Source organism: Colletes latitarsis, chromosome 9 (genome assembly GCF_051014445.1).
Source record: "Colletes latitarsis isolate SP2378_abdomen chromosome 9, iyColLati1, whole genome shotgun sequence".
In the NCBI taxonomy this organism is placed as follows: domain Eukaryota; kingdom Metazoa; phylum Arthropoda; class Insecta; order Hymenoptera; family Colletidae; genus Colletes; species Colletes latitarsis.
In genome coordinates, this window is record NC_135142.1 from 23,054,601 (window position 1) to 23,067,635 (window position 13,035).

Consider the following 13,035-nt stretch of genomic DNA (forward strand, 5'->3'; position numbering starts at 1 on the left):
CGTTATCGTGGAATATTTTTCGCGACGAATTAACGGGTATTACAATTAAATTAAATTACCAACCATTTATTTCCACTTCGTTCTAGCCGATTTTAATCGCAGCGCCGAGGCGACGAATTATCTACGTCGTAATTGCGATTGTAACGGCTTCGCGAATCAATTAAAATTTAATACAGACCGTATAATTTATTAAAGTAAAATTGGAAGGAAATCGAGAGGTGGCGGTAATTAGGACAGCGTATTCCAATTAATCCTTAAAGCAAACCTTCGGGGGGAACAGGAATGAAGATGAACGACCCGCTGGTCATCCGTTAAACGATCGCAATCAACGGTGCAATATATGAAGGGGTCGTAATACGAATATTGCATATGGTGGACGTGGAACGGAGAGCAGTTTAGGTCTCCATCCATCTCTTCTCACCCCTTATGCCCTCGTTCCTCTTCCGCCATCGTGCTCTCTGATTCTCTACCGAAACTATAATAAACCTGCTGGATCACGGGTGAGGAATCGATCGACTCCGTAATAGAAGCGACGAGAGAGAATTTTTATACCCCATTCGAGCAACGAAGTCAACTAATTATTTCTACAAAAGAGACTTCCAATTCTTAACCGTTTAATATCCGACGTTATTATTACTAAGGTGTTTTCAATATTTATTATAGTCGGTAGAACTTTGTTTTATTTTTCATTCGTAGCACTTTAAAAATCAATCTCTTTCAGCGGACGCGAATTTTGAAATCAGTTTATGGTTTCAATCTATGCAATTAAAATGACTGCAGGGTTCTTTTGTGAAGCAACGATTCACGTTTCGAAATTGGATATTGGCATAGTACTATGAATAATATATCCATTCAAGCCCTATGATTGCCTGTCAAAAATGAAACGTTTGCGTCGACGTCCATTGCTTTTCGAGACATTTAATTAAACGCTTATTTCATCCATAAAATCGATATTTTTCAATCCTTTATCCGTCTAATATTCATCAAAATCGTAAACCATCCGATAGTTACAGATCATCGAGGGATCTATTTCACTTTGGATCGTGACCAACCACATTTGCACTCCCCCAATAACTTCCATTCCAAATGAAGTTTAGTCCCGATGGTATCTGTTTGCCAGAAAGAGATTTGAAAGCGGTTGGACAAAAAGGAACGAACGTCAAAGAGAAGCGCATTGTAATCAATGGGAGCAGTTGAGAGATGGACCAAGAGATCCTATTACGCGTGTTACAAGTAATTCGAACCGGAAGGGCAGCTCTTCGTGGAGTTCGGTCCCAGCCCTCATTCGGTCACCTCTCCTCAGCACTCCATCGACGGTACAATACGCGCGGCACATTGTAATCTACGAGCTGGGCACCGCCTAGGCAGCTACCGGCAATGATGATATCAGATGTGATTGACGCGTTGGCTGTACCACAATCCCAATCCCGTTTCGCGCCACGGTACCATCATCGTGCGTTTACGCCAGTGAATATGCGATGTGCAGCCCAGGTGCGTTGCACAGGTTGCGCGCAATTAACCATTTAAATGTGGAACAGTCTGCCGAGACAGACTCGGGGACGAACACTATCGAAAACCACGGTCCAACGATTAACCAAATTAACAAAGACCCAATGAGTCACGATACTTTCCAATACATCGATATTATACCATTTTATTTATGGCGTTGGTCGTGTGATTTAAGAGTTTCTCTGTGGCACCAAAAAATCCATTTTTTTATCATTTTTAGAAGCTATTTAAGAATGCATTGATTAGATTTTTGAAGAAAAATTTCGAGTATGGTTCAGACGATGTTTTAAAAAATTTAGAACTTTAAACGCATTTTTCTTGAAAGTATTTCAGAATGCACTGATTAGATTTTTGAAGAAAAATTTCGAGTATGGTTCAGACGATGTTTTAAAAAATTTAGAACTTTAAACGCATTTTTCTTGAAAGTATTTCAGAATGCACTGATTAGATTTTTGAAGAAAAATTTCGAGTATGGTTCAAGTGATGTTTTAAAAAATTTAGAACTTTAAACGAGTCTTTCCCGGAAACGTAGATGAAATCTATTTGAAAATTTTTAGTATGAATTGAATTATCTCGGAGATTTAGTCGAAAGACAATACTGAAATCGAAAAGAGTAGAGTAACACGGCGATTTTTGGGTAAGTACCAACATGCAGAATGCTTACAACAGCGCTTGAGTATATGTCTGATCATTATGGCTACGTTCTACTGGCATGAAGCATCCCCATCTCCCGATTTTCATGAGACTTTATAGGTTTTTAGTATGGCTACAAATAAGATTCTTTTCAGCTGCGATAACCGAAGTTTAAGGGATATTACAATCCAGTTTCATCCCTTGATCTTGAAGATAATTAGAGATATAAGGAAGTATTTCGAACAAGTTTGTTGTGAAGAAAAATAACGTGTACATATTATTTTAAAAAATAATGTTAATAATTAGTAGGAAGTATATTTACCTTTTACAAATATTAGATATCCCCTTCAAAGGATAGTGTGTTAATTTTTAATTTTAACCGAACATACATAATTTGTTTTTAAGAATTTCTTATATAGGCTTTCGATACTTTTGAAGATGGCATCAAAAGGCTGAAAGTTTGGAAGGTAATTTCATCATCCCTTAAAGTTGAGTTGCCGTAGATGAAAGGAACGCGTACCTCTTTACAAATCAGCAAAGTTTCATTAAAATTGGACACTTCGTGGACGCTCCTCGTGAGCTCTGATTTAACCAAGTTCCTCATTACTAAGTTTATAAACATTCCACAGAAGGGATCGATCGAAATGAAATTAATATGCACGTCAATCAGTATTTTTATAAATCGATACGACGTAGCACCGGAGAGTTTCTAACTCATATTTCTACAATTCCAAATCTAACGAGTATTTTATGTTTCGTGTCTTTAAAGATATACATCCTATTATTAAAAAGATAAATGTGCACATCAGTGAGAAAGAAATTCATACATTTTGTTACAACATTGACACGAATATGAGCTTAACGTCAATCATCTTTTTTTGGCTACTGTTTTGCATAGCTTCCACATCACTTTCACGTGACGTTTCCAATACTCTGATGTGTGGCCTGTTTTCAACAACATGGTTCTTCGTCAATCCCCGAACAGAAGCCATAAATATTATTCTGGTTTAACTATATTTTTTGGCATCTCACCATCGTATCTCAAAATCCATCCATCAGTAATTACAAACTCAACAAAATGTGAGCATTAAATAATCTAATCTTGAGAAATCTAAGACGACGATAAAAATTTAATTTACATATGTAAGTTTAGAGAACACAATATCCCCGAAATATTTCACGTGAATTTACAAGATCCAAAAACTGAGAAAACGACCGTGAACAATAAAATGCAAACAATCTCGTGAAAAGTCTTCAGCTTGCAGTGTCTGCAGGTGAGAAAATGATTTCTGAGGTGGGGTGTGTTCTCGGGTCGGCTATAAGTATCGTCGTCGAAACGAACTGCAATTTCTACTCTAATTTCCTGGTCACACACATGCATGCACGCGTGCACACGTTAATATAGACACAAGGACGTGGGATCGTCCAAAGCGTCGACTCTGTCGATAGCCGGCCAAAAACTGATTCATACTGTTTGCCCATATTCCCGCTGTTTACCAACCTGTTCCTGATTCTGGGTCAACCTCGTTGGACGAGAATTTCGTGCTTTTGCGGTTATTAGTGGCAGGAGTCATTATTAAGGATTCAGGCCGTCCTATTGGCTCCCCGATCTGTTCATGGATCGTGAATGAGGACGGATCGAGTTTTTGCGGCGGTAAGAGCCCGTGGTGAATTGGATTGACGGACATTCGCGTCGATGACGGTTCCTGAAAATGATCCGACCGTACGGAGGTATTTGTTGGAATTGTGTTTACGAAGACGAATCGCAGATTACAATGGAATCGCGATTTAACCGTCGATTAAAATACAATTCGGTTCCATTAGTTTGCTCGTGTCTTTCGATTCGAAGGTAACGCGAAGTTATCGATTTAACCTTTTGTTTTCCCAAACGGTCGCTACTGTTATCCGTTGAAAGCGTTACGTGTAATCCTTTCGACTGCGTGCTATTATTCGAATAATATGAACATGATTAATGGACTTCGTCCAGAACTGTGTGCGCCGGGCACGATTCGTATTTATGTTAACGCGATAACAAATACCGAATCACTGCGTCGGTAAAATAAACGGTTTCTCGTTATAAACAATATCATTTTAATAATACTTCATTTTTATTGCCAATGTGCTCTCATTGTATGGAACCGAAAATATATCGGGGAAATAGAGAATTCCTCTTGGTTACGGTTTCGCAATTACTCGTTCTAGTTTATAAAAAAAATAAATAACAGAAAAATGGAAGTAAATATTTTATTGTTTCGAAAGCTCGTATTTCAACGAAGAATGGAAATGTACTTGTAACAAAACTCCGTCATGGTTCGCTTTCATAAGTCACTGCTCGCTAATTGTCTGATTTATGAACGATTTCGCTACTTCGAATTATTTCAAAATTTTCTTTCCCAACTCAGCGTTAACTATCGCGAGTTTCAACTTGCCAGAAATAATGAAATCAAAATGCAAATGAAACGACGTAACTTTCATATTTCTCGAGAACTATTAACGCGTAAAATACCTATTACAGGTATACGGCTGGCCATTGTCGAGATATTCTACTGACTGGAATACTTGCACGTTGTTCCATTTACACTTATCGGCCATTGCGCGATATTCTCTCGTTCCTTCTATTTTAGGACAGTTTTACAGTGCACATAATTCCTAAAAATGCAGTATGTTATTGCTTAAGGAAAATTCTTATAACACGAACAAGTTTCGTCAAGGACCCGACAATAATTTACTTTATTAGAGTACAATTTAGTATCCTTTAAAATTCATTTTACGAACGAGAATCGACAGTATTTATTGCCACTGCACTCTGAAAAATTTCCTCGGATAAAAATCGAGGAGAATCGCGCGACGATGCAATTTCAACGGAACTCATTATTTCCATCGAAATTTATCTATTCTCCTAATGGGCCATAAAAGCAACGAAAACCATTAAGGTGGCCAGGTCTTATTGCTATCGTGACGCGCATCAAATATGAGCGTATCGCCCGCGAAAATATTTCGCATCGAATTTTCTTTTTGGCCGCCTCGTTTCCCTTCGCCGTAGCAATAACGTTAATTTCATGCACGCGCTGCAATAAAGCCAAAACGTTGCGGGGCAATCACGCGTTTCGCGTTCTTTTCCTGGACGCGTGTCATAAAACGCTTAGAAATTGCCCGATGACCCGCACCTTTCATCTTCCTCTATCGCGACCTTTTGTACATCTTTATCTTCGTGCTTCCAGCCCAGTTATACACCGGGACGACGTCGATCGAGTCGTTCTATTTAATCAATTTATAGATCTTAAAAGAGGAAAGAGCTTTCAAAACGTGCTCATCGGAGATTTTCAGACGACGTCCGAGCGTAGCAAAACTGACGATCGTTTCTCTTTAACGTTTTGATAAAGTCAATTTTCCGCGAACCTCTTTCGACGATACAGTTTTTCGAGCGCGAAAGATTTTATTTCTACCATCACGGGGAAGCGACGAACAAACAAATTGAATTATCGTGCATCGTAATATTACATAACAGCTTATTGCCGCAATTTGACACCGATAAAATATAGCTTGCGCTTCGTTTCTTAAATTATTAATCCTTTTGTTGACGCTGAACCGCGCGGAAAATTAAATTTCTGATTTTATCGTTGTTGAATTATTTAAACTTTGTCGTCGATTCCTCTTTGAGGACGCGAATCGTCGCGGAAACTGACGCCATAATATCGTGTATGGAACGAAACGTCGATAGACGGTTCGATCCACGTGATGTAATTATTTTCGTCTCGTTAATCCGCGTCACGTCGTTCAGACGGGTGTTTCATAAATCACGACAGCCGCGTTTGCTTCGCAAGAAAGTAATCGACAAAATTATACGGCCGTCGGTGTGCAAAGTTACTCGTCAAATGGCGCCTGTATTGTTATACGAAATTAATAGGTCGTACTGCAGCCACGGTCCAAACATCGACGATTAATTCCTCGTTTTATCACTTCATGATGTAGATTAATTAACTCTTCGCAACGTTGCAGCGCGTCCCCTGCGGATTCGCTCGGGCTTGAAATTTTTATGGGGCTGAGTTCCGAAATTATTAGCAGGGAAGATAAATTTGACAGATAATTCGTCGATGCTTTGGATAATAGTCCTCGATATAATTGAATAAGTACTTCGCTGCATAAATAAATACTGACATGCCTTAGAAAAAGTTGATATAAATGTTTTGTAAGATTATTTGACGTTTTTAACAGTCTCTCAAAAAGATGTGGAATTCGTGAAATAGATGTGTATTTCTGTTAGTATTATTTTTATTATTTTATTTCAAGCGTGGAACGAATATAGAAAAATATGAGTTCTGTTTTGTTTACGATAAATAAGAGAGAATATTCCGATTAATCAACAGTTTACTTTCCATTTGAGTGAAGCATAAATAAATACTGATATAAATAAGAAGAAATAATGAGAAAAATAAGAGTTCTGTTGTTCTACAAAATTTGTTTACGATGTCTGTCGAAGAAGAGGCAATTTTCCGAGCAATCAACAGTTTTTCTTCCGTTTGAGTGATTCGAAACTAAATTATTATCGACGACGCTATAATGTCTAAGCTCCCTCCTCGATTCTTATACATTAGACGGAAGCACAACACGAGAGCAGAACGACATTTATATTCATAACGAAACGGATTCCGCCCCCGTTTCGCGCCGCCAGCAATATTTACCCTCGACAAATATAACGTGGAAATCGTTCACCGAATCTCCTCTTCGTTCTACACGCTTCCTTTGCAACCTGTCTCGTTCTTATTTTTACGCCGCGGTGCCATCGTCGCCTCTACGGGGTGTTCCGGGGTTTACCTAACTACGGAAGCATATTCTACAAGTGTGAATAAGAACAAAATATTTTCGGTCCTGAAAAGAACCTAATAGGAAGTGGAAACGTTAAATAAACTATCACTCGAAAACAAAAGTCTTTACATTATAGTACAATTCTTCCTTGGTACAAAAATTATACTGGAAATTGTTTATTTAATTCATAGTTGAATTGCTTAAGAAACTCATAGTGTAATACATTCAATATTGATAGTTTGCATAGGAAGTTAAAATGTTGAATAAACTATCACTCAAGAACGAAAATCTTTATATTATAGAACAATTCTTCTTTGGTTCAAAAAATGTACTACAAATTGTATATTTAATTCATAGTTGAATTGCTCAAGAAACTCATAGTGCAATAAATTCAATATTATATTGATAGTTTGTATCGACGTATAAGGAGGATGTTTGAAATTGAAAAAGCATAGAAATTTTTATATACACTTGTATACAAATTTTTATATATCTTTTATAGAGACTGAATCTTTTTAAGCCAAAGATAAAGTAAACATTAAGCATATTCTGCAATAGAAAATGTTTTGTTGCGTACAATATTTACAAGTCTACGAGGATTTTCCCTTATTTCCACTTGTAAAATATACTTCTACAATTTTCCGGGAAACCCAGGAAGCACCCTGTGTATGGACGTCCCCAACCAGTCTACGAATTCTAGTCTGTTGATTTTCCCCTGAAGCTACGAAAGGACCGCCCAAACACAGTTGTGTCATGGCGTTTATTGTGTGGGCATAACCCACTATGTAACTATGTCCAAAAGTATTTTTTTTTTTTTTAATTAAGAATGCCACTTTTTGTCAAAACTCTCGACAAGCTTTCAACGTCGATTTATTTTAAAACGAAACTTCGTACGAAAATCTGTCACTCTACATTTTTACTTTCGATTTATTTTTTCACGTAGATTCACCCCAACTTGTATCATCTTTTAAATGCCATCTCTCACACTTCACAAACCGAATTTTATACCAAAACTCTCGCAACAAAATCAACATCGATTTATTCTAAAACGAAGGTTCGTGTCAGTTTCAAAATACTGCGTACAATATTATAAAAAAAATACCAAAGAGAACGTAAAAAAACGTGTTTTACAGTACAAGAGCCTTTTAAAAACGTCACTCTTCGTAACGAACCGAATTTTATACCAAAACTCTCGCAACAAAATCAACATCGATTTATTCTAAAACGAAGGTTCGTGTCAGTTTCAAAATACTGCGTACAATATTATAAAAAAAATACCAAAGAGAACGTAAAAAAACGTGTTTTACAGTACAAGAGCCTTTTAAAAACGTCACTCTTCGTAACGAACCGAATTTTATACCAAAACTCTCGCAACAAAATCAACATCGATTTATTCTAAAACGAAAGTTCGTAGAACGATCTGTCGCCCCACATTTTCGACTTATTCTTCCGCATAAATTCATCCCTTTCATGCCAGTTCGAGAATACTCTATACAATAAGATATTTAACGGTTCGAACGCGAAGAATGGACCGAGTGAATACCCGTTCGGTTCGATCGGAGCACGCAACGAACGTGTTAACAACGCCGGAATAAAATATCTTGACGCAGGTGTCGCAAAGCCCCCAGTCAGTCGCACGTTCGTGCCGCGTTTCTATTCAATCGCCGATACGTTTAGTAAATCCAACGAAAATTACTCTCGCGGCTCTCGTATTAATCCCCGGTACACGGCAATGACCGTACAAGCGGCGCGGTGCTTGCTCTTCCATTCCGGTAAACGTATCGCGGCCGGAATCTGCTACGCGGCGTGTTACGGTGCCGCGGACGTAATCACGCTGTGTGAACATGTAAATCCAAAACGATCCGCCGCTCATTCCGAAACGCTAACATCGATCGCGCGGCCGCGTCACGCGTATTTACGTTTCATCCCTTTCAGGAGTCGTTCGATCACACTCCTCCACCTCTGGCTCTCGCGAGGGGAGAAAAAAACCTCTGTTCGCGGTGACATCGCGGGGAAACATCGCCCGTTTATCGGCGATCGTGAATTAAATATTCATTGGAATCGATTCGAGCGCGAGACGTCGTCGATCGAGGCTCCTCCATCTAAGATTCACGAATTTATTCGAGCAACTTTTATCGCAGCGTAAAGGGAACGCTTACGGAGAAAATGTCCCGAATGTTTGCTTATTCAACGCATCCATTCGAAAGATGGCCAAAATTCGAGCTGGAAAAATTTAATTCGAGAAGGTCATACATATGCAATGCATTCACCCTTTAGGAGCTTTATAAACGTTTTACTAACAATTTTTTAGTAATATTCCTCTTTCTTGGAAATATAAGATGAAACAAAATACGAGCACGATAGAAATTATGAATAATTTTAAGGAATACTTCTCGGGCAAAATTAAAATGTTTTCTTCGTACGTGAGAATGTTTACAGGTTTCTTAGGCTTTTGAAAAATGTTAGAAATTGTTTGATAGTAATGTAATAAGAGAAACGTTGGGCGTCTTTAAAACATTACAATAAATTCTGCCAAGTATTTCCCTCGTTTATTTTAATAGAACCGATTTCTGTTTGACGTTCATCCTCAGATTTACTTGTTTATCGCCCGCGTTTATCGAGTTTCAAATCCTATCGCCGTTCGAGTACTAGTTATTAGTTACTTGGCGTTCCTGATTGGACCTTTCTTGTCGGTTACAGTGCTGATTGGTCCTTTGACGTTGTGCCCCTTCGAGTTCTGCTGTGATCTGGTGGCAATAACGTACCGCGTTTCCTACGGATAGCGTCACATGCCCCGATCGATCGGTTCATATCGTATGTAAATAGCTGTTTGTAGCATTAACGTTAGGTTTAATTCGTGATATTCTATGATGAACACGCGTTATTTCGAAACGACAGGACCTCTGAACGTCGATCGGAAGTATTTATCCAAGGACCTGCTCGGCGAATCGCGACCGTTCGACAGTATTTTCAACGCGTATCGACCACGTGACGTAATAACGAAATTTAAAATTGCAATGAAACGACAACCCAACTTGGGGGAACCGTCTTCGCGGTGTGTTGATTGAACCGAGATTTCCGCGAGCTGAAACAATATTTACGCGGCAATGCAGTCATGGTATCGGAAAAGTATACTGACATGAAAAATGTAGCCTCGAAAATTCTGTTGGAAATATACTACGTCTCTACGTATTTTCGAAACTCGCTCTGTCCATGAGCAGAATTTTTAATGTCTATTCAAGTTTGCTGATCCACGTGCCAAATTCTAAACTTACGACCAGTGGTCTCGAATTTCGCACTTTTAAGGATCGTGAGCAGCAAAAGCAAGTATTAAAATAATCAAAAAGTTCCAGGCGACAATGAACAGCCCTTTTTATTGCGTCCCTCGAGGGATCCGCAATATTCTGCATGATTCTGCAATTATGAAAAATTTATGCAAGGCATAAAGCGGGACACGGTCTCCGCGACTTTCCACGTTAAGGTCCCTCCGCAAAAAGGGTTTTAGGGCTGAATGACTTGCTTGGCGCGGCAGTTACTTTTAATTAGAGAGCTCGGACGCTCTATCTTCGAGCGTTTAAGAGCAGAAGAGGACACCGACTTAGCAGCAATTTTTACCCATTAAAACTCGAGGAAGAGTCTCGCGAGACGCGTTCCACGAATAAGACCAAAATCTCCTCGCGCACGGCGCCGGGTCTTCCCATCCTTATCGTGCGCGAAATTATTGAGACGATTCTCGTCCTTTCCTTAATCTTGAAGCTCGACTTACTTTTGAAGCGGAATATCCTTTTAAAACGCGTAAAAATCAAAACCACGAAACAATATTTCGAACAATAGACGAAATCAAAACAGTAAAAAATCTACGAACAAAAAAATACTCTCGTAATTTGAAGCGGCTATCGTTCGAAATAAATCGACACGATATTCTGGATACGTTGCAAGAATTAAAACATCGAAACATTGTTTCAAACGGTTATTTTTATTTATATTTTTCTTTCGGATAAAATTTGTCCTGGTTTGATTTAGAAAAAGTTTAACTCTTCGGAATAGAAATGCCAATTCGTCGATTGTGTATCAGGTTGGTAAACTATAAACAATGGTTGCGCATATATAGATAGAACCGATTTATTGTTTGCTGAATGTTTCGCTCGAAAAAGTGAATGCAGTCATTGAAACGTGGAAACGCGTTGCTTTATTCTCTAAAAACTATCGTGACAGTCTGTGCCATCTTTCGATCGAACGCTTTATCGCGGTTTAGAGCTGTTTAACCGTTCCTAAGAAAAATCGGAGATCAATTATAGAATTTTATCGTTTTACGAGACTCACCCTTCGACTGTTGCCGTCCTTCGGGTTCAGGTTGGGCTCCGTGGTGACTGTGCCAAAGATAGTGGGCTGTAACAAAAAATGAATTGCTTTTAATGTATCCATTGAACCACATTCTCTTATTATCGCTCCGAATAGACGCCATTTTAAAGAAACTGACCAGCAGAGTATCGACAGGAGAGAACATTTTAATTATACAAATATTTGTTCACCAAAAGTCACGTGCATTCCAGCAAATAATATGCGTAAACGTGTATTCGATGTCGCGTTGTCGTCGAGAAAAAAAAGATGCAGTGAGTAGGGGTGAAAGCGAGTCAATTAGAGGGTTAAAAAGCGTAGCGATCTGCCATTAGGAGGCAGCAATTACATTTCCCAGCTTTTAGCCGGCGAAATATCGCGCCTTTTGACATCGATCGACGGGCTGTCAATTCGAAATAGAGGCGTGATTCCGGCCCGTGAATTCGTCCGGATGTTACGCGTAAAACTGCGAATCCCGAAACGCCGCTGTAAAAGCTGTCGCCTCGTAAATCTATGGAATGCCATCTATGCAGTTCGGTGGCCGCAGTCGCGCCATTAACTGCCCCTGATCGAGAAAATGCATTCCTCTTTGCATCGGGCAAGAAGAAAGCGTCGATGGAAAATCGGGGACGATACATGGTTGTCCGCGCGAGTATGGCCCCTTCCTTCGGGTTCGATTCTTCGTGGCAATATAAATCAAACAATCCATTTTCCATTTTTCAATCTGAGTCTACCGATGGGAATATAAATATGCAGAAAAATATCACGGTAAACCTTCGGCTACGATTCTTTGTGAAATATACAATGTGAAATATACCCCTGGGAAAAATTTTAATAGGAGATTCTAGAGGCCAAAATAAGACGAAAATCAAGAATAGCAATTTGTTGATTGAGGCTTCGTTGAAAAGTTATTAACAAAATTATTGATTAAATTTGTCCATCTACACGAATTTTTTCCTCGAAAGTGCGTAGGATTTCGGGGGTGTGTATATTCACCAAAAATAATTGTAATTAATCTCCGTAACCGAAAATAATTTTTCCAGAATGATTTGAAACTTGTCATTTTCACCGAAAAATTTTTACATTCTAATAAATTTGTTTGACGCTGCACGGAAAAGTTGTTTAGTACATCTTTGTAGGTATACATGAGATCTACTTCATCACTAAATTTCAATTAAATTCAATGACTATTGGAGTTATTTGAAAATTAAACCATTTTTATGGGGGTTTTCTTACTTTACGGGGTCAACGAGCAACTTTTTGAATATATTTGGAATTCCTACATATTCTCTACTAAAATACGCGTTGTTTGCCTTTTCAAACATTAAAATCCTCCAACCCGTTCAGGAATTATGATGTTTTAAACGCACGCACGAAATTTCAGTGAAACATATCAATGTATGGTCAGACATTATATTTTCGTTAAAGAATTTTTTTCTCGAAAGTGCGTAGGATTTCGATGGTATATCTATTTACCAAAAGTGATCGTAATTTACCCCCGCAACTAAAAATAATTTTTCCAGAACGATTTTAAAAAGTTTTTTTCCGCCGTAAAATTTCAGCATACTCGAATTTTTTCCCCGAAAGCACGTAGGTTTTCGATGGTATGTCTATTCACCAAAAATGATCGTAATTGACCCCCGCAACTAAAATTAATTTTTTCAGAACAATTTGAAATTTTTTAACTTTGCCGAAAAATTCTCCGGTCGATATGGAACTTTAAACGTTAATAACTTTTTAACAAAGCCT

The 13,035-nt window shown here is 38.5% G+C and overlaps 1 protein-coding gene across 2 annotated transcripts in view; it reads right to left on the minus strand.

Moving 5' to 3' along the window:
- The window catches only part of LOC143345783 (uncharacterized), a 455,578-nt gene that overhangs the window by 285,258 nt on the left and 157,285 nt on the right, over window positions 1-13,035 (minus strand). For both annotated transcript variants that reach the window (XM_076773190.1, XM_076773189.1), the window contains exon 3: window positions 11,272-11,337. In XM_076773190.1, the coding sequence (XP_076629305.1) occupies window positions 11,272-11,337 (66 nt within the window). The remainder of the gene's footprint in view (window positions 1-11,271; window positions 11,338-13,035) is intronic.